Source organism: Nicotiana tomentosiformis, chromosome 4, assembly GCF_000390325.3.
Source record: "Nicotiana tomentosiformis chromosome 4, ASM39032v3, whole genome shotgun sequence".
In the NCBI taxonomy this organism is placed as follows: domain Eukaryota; kingdom Viridiplantae; phylum Streptophyta; class Magnoliopsida; order Solanales; family Solanaceae; genus Nicotiana; species Nicotiana tomentosiformis.
In genome coordinates this window covers 90562405-90579719 of record NC_090815.1, presented here as the reverse complement: position 1 = coordinate 90579719, position 17315 = coordinate 90562405, and the positions used below count along the sequence as shown (strand labels likewise).

At 39.5% G+C, this 17315-nt stretch overlaps 1 protein-coding gene and 1 long non-coding RNA gene across 6 annotated transcripts; both read left to right on the top strand.

Annotated features, from left to right (window-relative positions):
* The first annotated feature begins 2472 nt into the window (after positions 1-2472).
* On the top strand, positions 2473-4992 carry LOC108946251 (uncharacterized). 5 transcript variants are annotated; one of them, XR_011415513.1, is made up of 4 exons: positions 2474-2692; positions 2798-2832; positions 2908-3762; positions 4656-4992. It is a non-coding gene; the product is annotated as an uncharacterized lncRNA (long non-coding RNA). The 5 variants fall into 5 exon arrangements; XR_011415511.1 differs by having other exon boundaries at positions 2473-2692; positions 2798-3762; XR_004508753.2 differs by lacking the exon at positions 2798-2832 and having other exon boundaries at positions 2475-2692.
* Positions 4993-6166: 1174 nt separating this feature from the next.
* LOC117278377 (uncharacterized) lies at positions 6167-6682 on the top strand. The gene has a single exon (XM_033657852.1). It carries the CDS (start codon positions 6167-6169, stop codon positions 6680-6682), a length of 516 nt encoding a protein of 171 aa, XP_033513743.1.
* The last annotated feature ends 10633 nt before the right edge of the window (positions 6683-17315 follow it).

Below are 17315 nucleotides of genomic sequence, written 5' to 3'. Positions count from 1 at the left end.
GAATATGAAATTTTGGAGTTGTTGTGAATTGTGAGAATGAAGGCCTGGCCTGTCCAGGTGTATTTGGGCCTGCTGTAGGCTCCCTATAGCTATATCTATTCTGTAATTTACTATATTCATTCTGGGTCTGTAATAATTATTGTAATAATTTTTTGGGGTATTAGTAAAATTGGGAAAGGGATTTTTATCTTACTTGCAACAAGTTGGGTAGAGATCATGCCTATAGGTTCGATAATGTGTTATTATATGTCGTGTGTTAGAAATCATGCCTATAGGTACTTTGTTATGTTCAGTCATCATATGCTAGCGGCCCTGCCTATAGGTTCAATACTTGGTTGAATTGTGTTCTATTTCTGCTTGTTAGAGACCATGCTTATGGGAAATGGTGTGATTCAATGTATGGGCAAAAATTCTGTTTACATGCTGCCTTATTCTAGAAACCATGTCTATAGGATCTAAAACTGGACCAAATTGTAGAAAGCATGCCTATAGGTTTGAATCAGTTTATTTATCATTTTGCATGTTGGTTCAGGAGTTTTGTCAAACGCTGTGCTACTATCCTCATTAGAAAACATGCCTATAGGATCGAAACAAGTGATTCTGAATATGCATCTGTGATTGCCACTATTTATTATCGCGTAAAACATCTAGATACCATGCTGGTAGGCTTAATCGTATTATGCTAAAATCAGTAGGCAAATTTATGTAGGTCTTGGTAATCGTATTAAGAAACTAGCTTTTGCGTATAACTGTCTGCTCATTCATTCAGTATCATTTAGAGATCCTGCCTATATGATTCTGAAATTTTAATTAATTAAAATATGTCAATGTTAATCAGTTTGGCGTGCATTTGTTGTCTAAATACGGGGGCTAACTTGAGCCCTTATTTGCTTATATGTGAAAGTCCTAAACTGTTTTGTATGTCGCTTAGTATTTTCCCTTTTGAGCTGCCTAAGTTAAGGTCTAGAACCACCCTGAAATAGAGGTCCAAATGCCTCCTGGACCATAGGCATAGGACGTATAGTGCACGCATAGTGTACGACTTAGAATTGATTAGAGCGCTTTAGGTAAATAACTTAAAAATAGTAATTGGGTAGCAGAAGATGATAGTTTGTGCCCGCTGAATAATATGAGTAACACCCCGTCTTGAGGGAGTTACAAAGTATTATTTATGTTAAACGGGGTGATCCTTTATGCTAAAAAACTTAGGACACCCCCCATTTCTGTTTTAAAATAAATCGTTTATTTCATTTGTCAATTGTTTCTTTTCTCTTAGACTAATTCACATGATTTGAGTTCAGTCGAGACCCACCGTTGTGTACCTCGAAGAGTGCCTAACACCTTCTCATCGAGATAATTTGAGCCTTTACCCGATCTTTAGTGACGCAAACTAGTAAACCCGAGTCATTTGCAATAGGTGCCCTTAGGAACCTTAAAAATCATTAGGTGTCGACTCTCTCTTTTAATAACCCTTCTTTTAAAAGAGTTGTTACACGTCGAAACCCGATTTTGCGAGTTGTCACATGTGGCATCTGAAGATTATTGTGGAAAAGGATACCATCGAACCAAATCGGTACCACACCGGTCATGTGTATTTCTACCTATCATGGTTGGATTATGACATAGCAGGAGAAGTCGAGCCAGGGATCGATCGAGGAAACAGGGTCATAGACGATGTTTCTGAAGCATAGTAAAATACAAGAGGTTGCGCAAGAGAATCCTTGAGTCTGAAGCCAGACATTTGGAACAACACAAGATAGACATGGAATCAATCAATTAATGGAGGGAAGTTGCTACAAAATCAACAGAGAGGTTGGAGTACTTAGAGCAGGGTCTGATGGAACTTGAAGGGAAGATGAAGAAAAGAATCGTGAATTGTCAGAATGCAGAGGGAAACGAAGGAGGACACCTAGCAAGGGCGTATCTGCTGCTGGACATGCGCGACCTGGGGAATCTGATCGATGGGGCCAAGAAGGCCAAGCTTGGAGAGGGTCCCTCCGGGACCGAATAGAATAGAATTGTTGTTTATTTGCTTTTCTAGAGTCGTTTTAGAAATTGATTGTAATAAGGCAAATGCCACTAACAACTCTTTTAACTATTGTCATTTTAGAGGTTTGATCTATTTATTACATTAATGAAAAGAGGTAGTTATCGGCATCAAGTTTCTCCAAATCTAATGTGTCGCTAGGCCTACCTCAGGCACAATGAGGTCCCCAAAATTAGGACGCGAATTTATAATTCTGCAATACATGTTTAAATACTGTAAATATCCTTTCAAAATCCCCTACTGACTTGTTTACGTTTTAACTTTTCTTTGTTTTGATTATTCTCATCCCTAAGGTTGGTTCTTCACTATGACGAAAAAGACTTTTAGAGGCAATTATTTAGTGACAATAAGTTAATTGTCGCTAATTTATAGGCCAATGTTAGCGGCAATTGAACATTTACCGAGAATAAACACTTATTACCGGCAATTAAGAAAAAGCGCCACTGAAGCTTGCGTCTTTTACTATTACACTAACAAGTCCAAGAGCGGCATTTTTTTCACACTCTCTCCAAATTGTTTTTCATTTCCCTCCTTCATTTTTGTATTTTGTTTTTCATCAAGAACCTAGAGGAATAAAAAATTAAAATCAATTGGAACCCTAACACCCAACATTCATTTCTATTTCCAGTTGGATCGATTACTCTGGTACGTCATCATCAACTTCATCTTCTTTTTCTTATATCTACATCATTAAGATGATATTCGATAGAGGAAAAATAGTTTTTAACATCTAACTTGATATTAACACAGAGTTTGGTGGAGATTTTCTTAAGCCCACATTGGAGGTAGGTTTATACATTATAATATGCTTAAGATACTTATTTGGTCTACTTGTTTCCTAATGTATTGATATATGCTAGGTTCTTGAGGCAAAAAGCAGCCATGCACAAGCGACATAAACACCATGAATGCCATTTCAATGTAAAAATTCCTTTTCTTTTTGCATATTTGAATGTATGTTTGTTATCTCCATTCTGCAATTTTCTATATTTGGCTCTTTGCAATATCCATGGTGGTTGTTAGATCCTTGTTTTCAGTCATGTTGCTAGTCTGTTAGTATAGCAATGTTAACAAATTCTCATAGTTCTAGATTATTTTAAACTTCTAAATTCTTTAATGTGATTGGAGACATGATGTAATATGTTGGTGAATGAAATTTGAGTTGCTTATTTTTCCTCCTTTTCTTTATTCACTTTCATTTACATTGCATTTGTGCCTTGTTTTTCATTCTATTATTCATCTTTGTCCTTCTTGAGTTTGATCTGTAGCATTTGCAGAATTGAGTTTGTCTGGCATTCCCCTAGAGATGTGAACAAACTTTTTGGGTAATTAATTTCAGATAGATATTCCTCCCACGATCATATATTCGTACATGTGTAATATATTGGATATTGTCCTTTTATCTTTCTGTTCTTGAATTCAATTGCTCGGATTCATTGGTGTATCAAAATATATGGGAATGTATATTCTGATTCTAGTTATGAAGATTACGATACGGTCCTGTATCCAAGGTGAGAAAGATCAAAGTTGCCAAAGCTGCTATTGCTTCTCCTAGTTCGACTCCAACAGATATCAAGTACCAAAGCGGGAAGCAGAAAGGGAGTGGACATGCTTCTGATAGAGGACTCTATGAGAAACTTAAAGTTGGAAGCACGGACACCTCTGAACCTCATTCAAGTGGTAAAAAGAAAACATATGGGGAAGCTGCCATTAAGGTATTTGAGTGCTTTACTCTGCTTCCAACCTTTTATATATTCGATCTGTGTCTATGGTTCCAGTGACATCTTACTTTGCTTTGAAATTAAGAATAATTTCTATTGAAAAATTAGGTCATTTTTATGTCATCCTTGAACAAGTTGTATACAATAGGGATCATCTACTAACTCCCTAGTTAACTTTTAAGTAAAAACTTGTTTAAATTACTATTTAATTATCCCAAAGAAAGAAAGCAAAATTTGATAGTATATATACTTGTCTAATATGGCAATGTCTTTTGAAAGAAAAGATTTCGAAAGGTCGAATAAGAAAAGGTTGTATAGAAATTATCTAGAAAGCATAAAACATTTATACATCAAACATACATCAAGCATTTCATTCTATTGACCAAACATAAGTAAATTAATAAAGTATAAATAACCAAGTAATGCCGGCTATCTTATTGGACAGACAACTAAAACACATAAATTTTATTATATTGCTAGCTTGTTCCAGATTCAGCTTAGATTTTTACTATTTCATGTAATTATAGTGGAATGACAACATGAACATGTGGTCTTATAAGTCTAAAATACAAAAGTAAGTAGTTTGTGAAAAATTAACTTAAAAGAGCTACTTGTCACATAGTATAGATTATTGGGATCCTTAAATATCGACCTTCCGCTGTTAATTGAAAATAGTTTTGAGGTTTTTTATTTTTTTCGTTTGTGTTGGCTTAAACGTCTGCATGCATAACATATAAGTGAATGAGGAACATATGCTTTGACAGTTGACACTCACCAAAGTCTTCCGTTATCGGTTTTAAAGTAGTTGTGTAATTATCACAGAGTCATAGCTTGCCACTACAACAAAAGAAATACTAATTTCATACTTTGATTTGTTTCCTGTAAAGGTACTGCATTATGCAAGGCATATAGCTTTGGAGACTAATGACTAAGTATGTATGGTATGGGTAGCCAGACAACTATTCTTCGAACAAAGATTAAGTAGTTCTTCAGATAATCTCGCATGTGCAAGGTTTTATCATGATCAAGAGTTGGACAAACTTTAATGGCACCATTTATTGTATAGTATTGTAGCAATTTGATAATGCCAGTTAGTAGATGACAAATCACACAAGTTATTAGATTCAAATAGTTTACCTTTTTGGTTATGTTGTTGATACTTTGAAATTATGGATTAGTATATTTTGTTGTGGGTTTAATGAAGTGTATTAAACCTTTTGAAAATGAATCTTATTCTTATTATAATTGAATTTGAATCTATGTAATGCGCATTACAGGTTATGAAAGGAACCTTTCTTTAATTCTTACTAGCAATAGGAAAGTTCGTTAAGAAGGCAATCAGATGGATTTTTAGTGCCCATAACAAAAGCTTTTAAATATACAAACAAAGACCAATTCATAGATAGTTTTAGCGACAATTATATATGCCGCTGAAAGAGCACTTTTTACTGGCAATTGAATGGGTCTTTACCGGCAATAACAAAAGCCATAAAATGTATGATGTTGGATATCATATGGCAGTTTTCGTGGCCATTTTAATTACCGGTAAATAATTGCCGCTAAATCCCAAGTACTTTTAGCGACAATAAAAAGGATCTTTACCGGCACTTCGTGCAATGGCCACTAAATCCTTTAGCGACGCTGGCAACACCAGCCAAAGTCTAATTGCTGGTAAATATTTTAACGACAATTTTTATTGCTGCTAAAGAGCATATTAATTACCGCTAATAAATGTTTTTGTAGTAGTGCTTGCATACTGCCATCATCAGCGTATCATACCAGATCCAGAGGCCCTCCACCTCCTCCTCCTCCAAGTGATCCTAAAAGTAAGGGAAAGGCTAAGATGGATGACATGAGTGGTATCAGGAAGGATAACGCTGCGCATGCGAAAATTGTTGAAACTTCAAATGGTCGGAGTACTCCGGCACAGAATGATTTGCTTCTACGGTTGGAGCAGAAAATATTGAAATTGCAAGGGGAATTTGAGCGGGTCCGCAACTTGGCAAACCTCTCCCTCACCTTAAACGTCCCGGATATTAACCAACAGAATGCCCAAAACCCAGCACCTCCTCAAAACACACCAAACCAACATCCATAAAATCCTCCCACTCCTCATCAATACACCACACCTCCTCAAAATCCTAACCCTCCACCAGTGCCAACTCCTCCTCAACACCAACATCTTCCAACTCAGTATCCACAAACTACTACCTAGCATACTCCTCAAAATACACCGCAACCTACCCCCGATCCGCAGAACTCAACCAATGATCATTACTACACCCAAATCCCCGATATCCACTAAAGTAACCCCATATACGTAGAAACTCTACCTCACCCCACTCAACAAACCCCACACACACCAGAATCCGTCGAGAAGGACCTGCTCATCAAGAATATGGCAGAGGAACTTAAGAAGCTCACAAGCCGAGTCCAGGGTATCGAAGGGGGTAAAGGTATTGAGGGTTTGAACTATGAAGATCTGTGTATTAAGCCAAACGTAGAACTGCCGGAGGGTTACAAACCTCCCAAGTTCGAGATATTTGACGGAACATGTGACCCAAAGGTAAATCTAAGGACATACTGTGACAAGCTCGTAGATGTTGGAAAAGATGAAAGGATTCGCATGAAACTGTTCATGAGAAGCCTCACTGGAGACACCCTATCATGGTACATCAGTCAAAGTCCAAAGAAGTGGGTTAGCTGGGTAAGCATGGCATCGAATTTCATGGATCAGTTCAGGTTTAATACGGAGAATGCGCCAGATGTCTTCTATATCCAGAATCTCAAGAAAAAGCCAACAGAGACTTTCCGTGAGTATGCTACTCGATGGAGATCGGAAGTTGCGAAAGTAAGGCCGGCATTGGAAGAAGAGGAGATGAATAAGTTTTTCGTCCGGGCCCAAGATCCATAATACTATGAAAGGTTAATGGTTATCGAGAATCACAAATTCTCTGACATTATCAAATTGGGGGAAAGGATTGAAGAAGGGATAAAGCAGAATGGTAACTAATTTTGAGGCATTACAGGCTACGAATAAAGCTTTGCAATCAGGGGGTATATCCAAGAAGAAAGAAGTATGGGCCATGATGATAGCCCAAGGTCCAAAATCTCCTTTTACATAACAAACACCTCCACCCACATATCAGCCTTCACCTCCCAGATATCCACAACCCTCCGCTGCCTACCATACTTATAACACCCAACCATCATACTATCACTCTCTGCCAGCCCGCTAAAACTATCAGAAACCTAGACCAAATTTCGATCGCAGGCCGCCCAGACAGTACACCCCTATTGCTGAACCTATCGATCAGTTATTTGAGAGACTGAAAGCTGCTGGATATGTCACCCCTATTCCCGTTGTTGCCATGGAAAATCCCTCTCAATGGGTCAATCCAAATAAGTTATGTGCCTATCACTCAGGCATAAAATGTCATACTATTGACGAGTATCGTACTTTGAAGGATAAGATTCAGACATTAATTGATACCAAGGTCATACAAGCAAAGGAGGCTACACCTAACGTCCGCAACAATCCCCTCCCAGATCACAGGGGCGAGGGTGCGAATGTGATAGAAACTGATGAAGAATGGGACCCGGAAGGGTCAATTGGGCTTATTCGAGAAGGGGATGACCCAAAGAAACCTGCGGTCACTCTCACTCCTATTGTGGTACATATACAGCCACCAGTCGAAGTTGAAGTAGCCGCACCAACCCCGTTCGAGGTGGAAGTAACAACAGCTGCACTTGCTCCGTTTGAAGTAGAAGTGATCATACCCAGCACTGTGACGGTAGCACCCACACCATCTTTTAAGTCCAATGCCATACCCTGGGACTATGTTGCAGAAGCCAGGAGGAAAGGAAAAATGGAAGAATCTGGTGCAGCATAAGGGATGACCAGGACTGGTAGAATTTACACACCTGAACACTTAAGGGGAACAAGTAAATAAGCTGCTTCCAACCAGCCCATCATTGAGACTGGCCCGAATGATCTTTGGAAAAAGGTGCAAGCAAGAGAATATTCTATAGTAGACCATCTGAACAAAACTTCTGCTCAGATATCCATTCTATCACTACTGCAGAATTCTGAGGCACACAGGAACACGTTGATGAAAGTGTTGAATGAGGCTTGTTTACCCAACAACATTACCAGTGGAGAGATGGCCAATATGGTAGTACAAGTGTTGGAAAGCCACAAGATCACTTTTCATGAAGACGAGCTACCACCAGAAGGACTAAGTCACAACATGGCATTGCATATCACAGTGTAATTTGAGGATAAGTTCATTTCCAGAGTCCTAATAGATGGGGGTTCGAGTCTTAACATATGTCCACTAACTACTCTGAAAAGATTGGGTAAAGGCCTGCACGAGATACGAGCAGGAAGTATGAATGTGAAAGCATTTGATGGGTCTCAAAGGGCCACAATTGGGGAAACCAACCTCAGCCTACATATGGACCCAACCTGGTTTGATGTTGAGTTTCAAGTGTTGGACATATCTGCTACCTACAACCTATTATTGGGACGACCTTGGATACATGCTGCTGGGGCCGTAGCTTCTACTCTATATCAGGTTGTGAAGTTTGAGTGGAACCATCAGGAAGTGATCATCTATGGGGACGAAAGTAATCCCATTTACACCAGTCAAACTGTTCCGGTCATCGAGAATAGAAGGAAGTTGGGTGGAGAAACATACCATCGCATCGAGCACGTCAATGCAATTGAAAATGACAAATGGTGGAGCAGTAAGATAGAAGGCATATTGGCATGGACAAGGTATGAGCCTGGTAAAGGTCTCGGTAAGAATCTCCAGGGGATCACCAAAACAATACAGCTAAAGCGTCACAGCACAACTTTTGGGCTTGGGTATGAATACACCTGGCACGAGTATCAGAATTGGTCGCCACCATGGCGTGGTCCTTATTACTCTCTAGAGCAACCAATACCACAGTTGAGCCAGTCATTTCACTAAGCTGACATGATGTGGGAGTCCGAATAAGATGAAGTTCTAGCGGGTATAAGGAATCTATTTTTGGATGATGGTGACATGGATTGCAGTGCGATAGTTGAGGAGGAGGAGGAAGGCCTCATTATTCAGACCGTGGAGAAGGGATATGTTCTCAAGAACTGGACTGCTGCACCATCAAGGGCCTATCGAGTTCCTGGGTAACCTAGCAATTAGCATCACTTATTTTTAAAAGCAATTTTTATGAGCATTTAAGGCATTTTTAACATTTTGTTTTAAGCATGTTTTGTTTTGAAATAATTGCTCGGGTCATCGAGCCGCACCTGTTTGACGTTTTAAAGATTTATCTAAATGCATTGATGCTTTTAGTATTTATTATTATTTTTTATGTTTTTTTTTCTCTACAACATTATTATTACCTATCCCGATGAACTTACGACTATTACATGTAATGAGACAACGCAACATAAGGATAATGATTCAGAGGATCTGGAAGAGGATATAATGCCCGAGGAAATTGTTAGAGAAGTGGAAAACTTTGAAAACAAGCCTAAGTCCAATTTGGATGAGACTGAAACAGTTAATCGAGGAGACTCCGAAATAGTCAAGGAAACACGTGTAAGCATTCACCTGTCACCATCAGATAAAGAAGAATACACTGGTTTCTTGAAGGAATATGAGGATATCTTTGCATGGTCCTATGATGACATGACCGATTTGAGCACGTCCATAGTGGCTCATAAACTACCTACCAACCCAATGTGTCCGCCAGTAAAGCAGAAGCTCAGAAAGTTCAATCCAGATATAAGTTTGAAAATCAAAAAAGAAGTCACCAAACAGATCAAAGCTAAGGTTCTCAAAGTGGTTGAATATCCAACTTGGTTGGCTAACATCGTGCTAGTTCCGAAGAAGGATGGGAAAGTCGGAGTATGCGTTGATTATCGGGACCTAAACAGAGCAAGTCCCAAAGATGATTTTCCGTTACCCAACATACACATACTGATCGACAATTGCGCCATGAATGAACTCCAATCCTTTGTGGACTGCTTCGCGGGATATCATCAGATCTGGATGGATGAAGAGGATGCCGAAAAGACAGCTTTTATCACACCATGAGGGGTGTACTGCTATAAAATGATGCCGTTCGGTCTAAAGAATGCTGGGGCCACTTATATGAGGGCCATGACAACTATTTTCCACGACATGATACACAAGGAGATAGAGGTATATGTGGATGACATCATCATCAAATCCAAGAAGAGTACATATCACATAGCAGACATGAGGAAATTTTTTGATCGACTTTGGAGGTACAATTTGAAATTGAATCCCGCAAAATGTGCCTTTGGGGTCCCCGTAGGAAAGTTATTAGGGTTCATCGTCAGTCGCCGAGGAATTGAGCTAGACCCATCAAAGGTCAAGACTATCCAGGATTTGTCGCTTCCAAAGAATAAGAAAGACGTGATGAGCTTCTTGGGACGTCTTAATTACATCGGCCGCTTCATAGCACAATCAACAGTGATCTGTGAGCCGATTTTCAAAATGTTAAAGAAGGATGCCGCAACCAATTGGACTGAAGACTACCAGAAAGATTTTGACAGAATCAAAGAATATTTGTCCACACCGCCAGTCCTAGTCCCGCCAAAACCTGGTAGACTACTGCTACTCTATCTCTCCGTATTAGATGGGTCTTTCGGTTGTGTCTTGGGATAATACGACGAGACGGGAAGGAAAGAACATGGCATATAATATTTGAGTAAGAAGTTCACACCCTACAAAGCACGGTATTCTTTGCTGGAACGCACCTACTTTGATTTGACCTAGATAGCCCAGAAACTGAGGCACTACTTCTGTGCCTATACCACATATCTCATATCAAGTATGAACCCTCTGAAGTACATCTTCCAGAAACCCATGCCTACAGGGAAGCTGGCAAAATGGTAGATATTGTTGAGTGAATTCGACATTGTCTATATGACTCAGAAGGCGGTTAAGGGACAAGCATTAGTGGATCATCTTGCGGAAAATCTTGTAGGAGGAGAATACAAAACACTAAAAACGTATTTCCTGATGATGAAGTATCATTCGTAGGAGATGATATCACCGAAGCCTACGACGGGTGGAGAATGTTTTTCGATGGAGCCGCAAACTTCAAAGGAGTGGGTATTAGAGCCGTTTTGGTGTCAAAAACATGTCAACATTATCCGGTATCCGCAAAACTCAAATTTCCGTGCACCAATAATATGGCATAATATGAGGCTTGCATATTGGGGCTCAATTTGGCCGTTGACATGAATATCCAGGAATTACTGGTAATTGGCGATTCAGATCTGCTGGTACATCAGGTGCAGGGAGAATGGGCTACAAAGAATACCAAGATATTACCATATCTATATCATGTTCAAGAGATGATGAAGAGGTTCACGAAGATAGAGTTTAGACATGTCCCGAGAATCCAGAATGAGTTCGCAGATGCATTGGCCACTTTGTCCTCCATGATACAGCATCCAGACAAGAATTTCATCGACCCCATTCTGATAAGGATCTATAATCAGCCGGCTTACTGTGCTCATGTTGAAGAAGAAGCAGACGGGAATCCATGGTTCCATGATATCAAGGAGTACTTGGCAAAAGGAGAGTACCCGGAGCATGCAAATCATACTAAAAAGTGCACGCTCCGAAGATTGTCCAACCATTTCTTCCAAAGTGGAGGGATTATGCACAGAAGGACTCCAGACTTAGGATTATTACGGTGTGTTGACGCCAAGGAATCTTCCAAACTGCTCAAAGAGATACACTCTGGAATTTGTGGACCACACATGAATGGTTTAATTTTAGCCAAGAAGATACTGAGGGCAGGTTATTTTTGGATGACTATGGAAACAGACTGCATCAGGTATGTCCAAAAATGTCATCAGTGCCAAATACACGCAGATATGATATGGGTGCCGCCAAATGAACTCAATGCAACGAGTGCCCCTTGGCCTTTTGCCGCTTGGGGAATGGACGTCATTGGACCAATCGAGCCCTCCGCTTCAAACGGGCACAAGTTCATTTTAGTGGCCATAGACTACTTCACAATGTGGGTCGAAGATGCATCCTACAAAGCTATAACCAAGAAAGTCATCGCAGATTTTGTCAGAGATCGTATTATTTGCCGATTTGGGGTTCCAGAGTCCATCGTCACCGACAACGCCGCCAATCTCAATAGTGACCTAATAAAAGCTTTGTGCGAGACCTTCAAAATCAAGCACAAGAATTCCACAGCATACATGCCTCAAATGAATGGAGCCATGGAGGCCGCAAACAAGAATATCAAGAAAATACTGAGGAAGATCGTAGACAACCACAAGCAATGGCACGAGAGGTTACTATTTGCCTTATTAGGGTACCGTACCATAGTCCGCATGTCAACCGAGGCAACTCCTTACCTATTGGTCTACGGTACTGAAGCCGTCATCCCCGCCGAGGTAGAAATTCCTTCCTTGAGAATTATACAAGAAGCTGAGCTCAGTGATGCGGAATGGATAAGAAGTCGCTTTGAACAATTAGCTCTCATTGCCAGTAAAAGAATGAATGCAGTGTGTCATGGTCAACTTTATCAGAACAAAATGTCCAGAGCTTTCAACAAAAGGGTCAAACCTAGATAGTTCGCACCGAGGCAGCTAGTGTTGAAACGGATCTTTCCACATCAGGATGAAGCCAAAGGAAAATTCTTACCCAACTGGCAAGGGCCTTATATGGTTCACAGGGTACTAACAGGAAGAGCACTCATACTCGCATAGATGGATAGAGAAATTTGACCGAAGCCTATCAATTCAGACGTAGACAAAAGATACTATGTCTAAACTTTTTGCATTTCTTCATATGATGTAATTGAACTACGCTTGACCTGATTCCCGTTTAAGAGGGAATACGTAGGCAGCCCTGTGGGTTCGGTCACAATACAATAAAATTTCTATTTTCCCCATAATCGGAAACTGGGGCAGAATTTTGAGGAGGACATTCAAAATTCCGAAGCAAGTTCAGCCAACGACACTGTATGCAGAACAACCAGAGGTTCGTCTAGGTAACTGGGGCAGAACTTTGAGGAGGACCCTCAAAATTCTATGGAAAGAAGGTCGCAATGTCTCTAACAATGTCGCAATTATTGGTTCATCTAATCAATTTTTAAATTGCACATTACTGTGTTTTGAATAACTATGCATGCATATTTTTCGAAAAACTTTATTTTTAGCCAAATGCTACCCATGGTAATTCGAATAGGATTCCAACGCGGAGCAGAGCAGACAAAGGCACGAACCAACCTTTCCCGCAAAACTCACGATTTTTCTTTGAATGTAGGAACAAGAGATAATCGCCAGTACGTGCGCACCTTAGAATCACTGTCTTCACAACAACAAGGCTACCAAACTCATCCACAGCTAAGAAATACTCCATTATCACTTATTATTTATTCGCTGCATGAGACTAAGCATTGTATCAAATCTTGCATGAGGCTAAGCCCTGCCTCCTCAACTGTATAAGGATAAGCATTGCCTTCCATTTGCATGAGACTAAGCGCTGTCTCCATCTTGCATAAGGCTAAGCCTTGCCTCCTCAACTATATAAGGCTAAGCATTGCCTTCCATTTGCATGAGACTAAGCACTGTCTCCATCCTAAATGAGGCTAAGCCCTGCCTCCTCAACTGCATAAGGCTAAGCCCTGCCTCCTCAACTGCATATGGCTAAGCATTGTATTCCATTTGCATGAGACTAAGCATTGTCTCAAATGTTGCATGAGGCTAAGCCCTGCCTCCTCAACTGCACAAAGCTAAGCATTGCCTTCCATTTGCATGAGACTAAGCATTGTCTCAAATCTTGCATGAGGCTAAGCCCTGCCTCCTCAACTGCATAGGCTAAGCATTGCCTTCCATTTTCATGAGACTAAGCACTGTCTCCATCCTTCATGAGGCTAAGCCCTGCCTCCTCAACTACATAAGGCTAAGCATTACCTTCCATTTGCATGAGACTAAGCATTGTCTCCATCCTGCATGAGGCTAAGCCCTGCCTCCTCGACTGCATAAGGTTAAGCATTGCCTTCCATTTGCATAAGACTGAGCATTGTCTCAAATCTTGCATGAGGCTAAGCCATGCCACCTCAACTGTATAAGGCTAAGCATCACCTTCCCCTTGCATGAGACCAAGCACTGCCTCCATCTTGCATGAGGCTAAGCCCTGCCTCCTCAACTGCACAAGGCTAAGCATTGTCTTCTCATTGCATGAGACTAAGCATTGTCTCTCCTTGCATAACCACAAATGTTTCTCTGCTCCAAACCTTGCATTATTCTCTTCTCTCGGGACTAAGATCTGCTCCCGACTCTACACAGGACTAAGCTCTGTCTTGTTTTATCTCAAGCATCATATCTCTGCATCTCATAGGCTGATACATAGCCAATTTATGTGAAGGCGTCGTAGTCCGAAGGCATTATCCTCATAGCCGGGAGACACCATGCCATGGCCTGAGGATCTCTTAATCTTGCACATCATTATTCAAAGGTATCATGGTTCAGAGGCACCGTCTTCATAGCCCGAGAACATCATTTCATAGCCTGCGAATCCTTTACCGCACAATTCATGGCCCGGGACTTCATGGTCTAAGGATGTCATCCTCACCGTCCAAGGACGATCTCCATGGTCCAAAGGGAATTTGCATCATGTTTAAATTTATGCGATAATCTGTATGCATGCATTGTATTCTGAGTTTGCAGGTAATCCGGGAAGTAACCGTTCTCATAATGGGAGCAATCTTCGCTCCAGTTTCCATTCAACGTTCATATCCTTCAATTATTTCAAACGCAACCGACCACCATCCGTTACTTATTCTCACCTGATGCCCACTCAAATATCCGTAACCATTCTCAACCTGTCATATCCAGAACATTCAGTCCGTTCTTACAACAATTCTATCGGTTTATTCCACCGTTGGATCCAGAACTACACATGACCTGATTCCTGTATAACCAGGAATATGTAGGCACCTCAGAGACCAGGGTGCGACCTATAGTTTTCAAAACACCCCATTCGGTCAAAATTGATCATTATTTCTTTACCCGATAACTCTTTCATCCTTCCCGGGTAAAGAGGGGCAGCTGTTGATACCCAATTTTTTCCTCATATTTTTCTATATATATATATATACACTTTCAAAATAGTGCATATGCATCATCATTTGATTTACAAGCATACACAAGTATTTTTCATAATCTTCCATGATTTTTAAAGACATTAAATCAATTTATTTATGTATTTTATTATATAAATATCCAATAATTACCCTCCTAATTATTTTTATGATGATTTAATAATTTAAACTTATCATTTATACTAATATGAAATTTTAAATATTTTCAGTGTATTTCGTGTAATTACATTTGCATTTTTAGGGCTAAATTGCACATTTTGCAATAATAGCCCATATCTACATATAATTACATTATTTATACAAAAAAATAATTTTTTATATTTTTATAATGTTAAATAATTATTTTTAATCATTTTCATGCCCAAGTGATATTTTTGTTATTTATCTATTATTTTTATAAATTATTTATTTATTAAAATTGGGTATTTAAAATTTATCCCTAATTTCATAACTAATTTCGGACCTAACTACCCAAACATAGCCCAATTACCCTAAGCCCAAACTCATTAGCCCAGTACCCATATCTATTTAATTAACTCGACCCAACCCCTTCCCAAATCCCAGCCGTTGATCAACAATTATCAACGGCTCACAAACGCCTTCCCCTTTTCCGTATATCACCCGTCCTCAAACCCTAACCCCATTCCTCCAAACCTGCCGCCTCTCTACTCCCTTCTCTATGAAGAACCCTAGCCCGCCGCTTCTCCAAAATCCTCCCCTAATCCCGTTCCTAATAGAATTTTCTTCCCATTTACTTACCATTTTGACATATTTCCTTTATTGGTTGATTCTTTACGGTATTATTTAGTACTTGCCTAAACATGGCAAGTACCCTACTCTGATTCTGCCCTAATCGATCTTCATCTCTAGAATCTGGACGACATTAAGTCCAACACGTTATTTTGCACCGTGTGAGTCCGATTTGTTCGTATCTTGCTGATTCATACTTAACCCTAAGGTTAGGGTTTACAGACTCTCTTTGATTCGAACCGAAATTGAATCAAGCTTTAATATTAAGTACTATCTCGTCTATATTCGCCTTATTATGTATGAATCTGTCTATTTCTGCCGATTATTTTTACTTGCACTAAATTAGGGTTTCAGATCCTTTTTATTTGAACCAAATCTGGTTTGGTTCTGGTTTTGTGAATAATATTCATGTCTATGTTCATTTTATACAATATGTGTTTGACTGCCTTTATGTTCTGCCAATTTTGTGGAGTTTACCTAAAAACTAGGGTTTCAAAACTTTTCTTCTTTACTGATTGTTTGAATTAATTATATTTTCATATTTATGTGTTTAGTTCCTACACTATTTAAACCCCTCCCCACTCCCCTTTGGTTAAGTTCGAAAAATTATTAAAAAGCTATAAAACTAAAGCTGTATACTCCTTATTCGTGAATAATCTTGTTATGTACTCTAGTTCCCGGCCGGCTGAAAGCCAAGTCTAGAAATTCTGAGTTCTTGCTCTTTGGGTGATATTCACAATATTGTGGGATTCCTTTCCTTCTTGTTTCATTTTAACTAGTGAGTTACCAAACCTTTACCATTTCATTATGATTTATCTGTCATTTCGTTTAATGTGTTACTTCAATTAGATTCTACTAACCTAAATGCCATTACGTCCGTAGTTTGAGACATGTTTAGGCCTACTTTGAGTTGATTAATTTGATTCTGCCTAACCTATATGTCACTGATAGCCACCTCTTGAAGTTTAAGTTTGTTATTATCCTGCTCTTTGAATATGCTCTCATATCTCCTTCTATGGATTAGTTAACTAGGTATGGATGTATTCATTAATAGGATAACAAGTCTGTTTCTGAATTCACTATAATGTGGCCTGTTTGATCCTGTTTTCATCATATCTTGACATCTCTAGTAATTGCCCTAATTAGTTTTCAGCATGTTATAGTCTATTGCCAGTTGATATAATTTCTTCTTATGACACTAGTTTCGGCACTTAGCCTAATCTGAATTCTCTTTCCACTATAAATTTGTCTTGTAACTTGCCTTGTTAGCATGTGATTGAATTTATTTCCTGAAACTTGATTAAGTCCGCCTTAAGTTTAAACATGCCTGTTATTTATTTTTATATGCTCAATTGATTCTGTCCTTCAGTGGAATCCCTTGACTTCATTCTATTCCTCAACTATCTGGTCCTTCTGAATTCTTATCCTTAGCCGGCTGAAAGCCAAGGCTACTTAGATTCTTTTCTTTGACCTCCCTAGTGTGAGCACTGCTCATGGTTCATTTGAGACCCTTGTGAACTCTGACATACTAGGACTTGGTCCCTAGTTTTTTCTCTTAATTATTTCTAATCAACCGCCCTAGTGTGAGCACTGCCCTAGGTTCTTGAAGCCCTTGGGAACTCTGACACACTAGGGTCTTGGGT

Excerpts from the sequence above, each read along its gene's own strand:
- LOC117278377 (XM_033657852.1), top strand. The coding sequence starts at position 6,167 with ATGGCAGAGGAACTTAAGAAGCTCACAAGCCGAGTCCAGGGTATCGAA.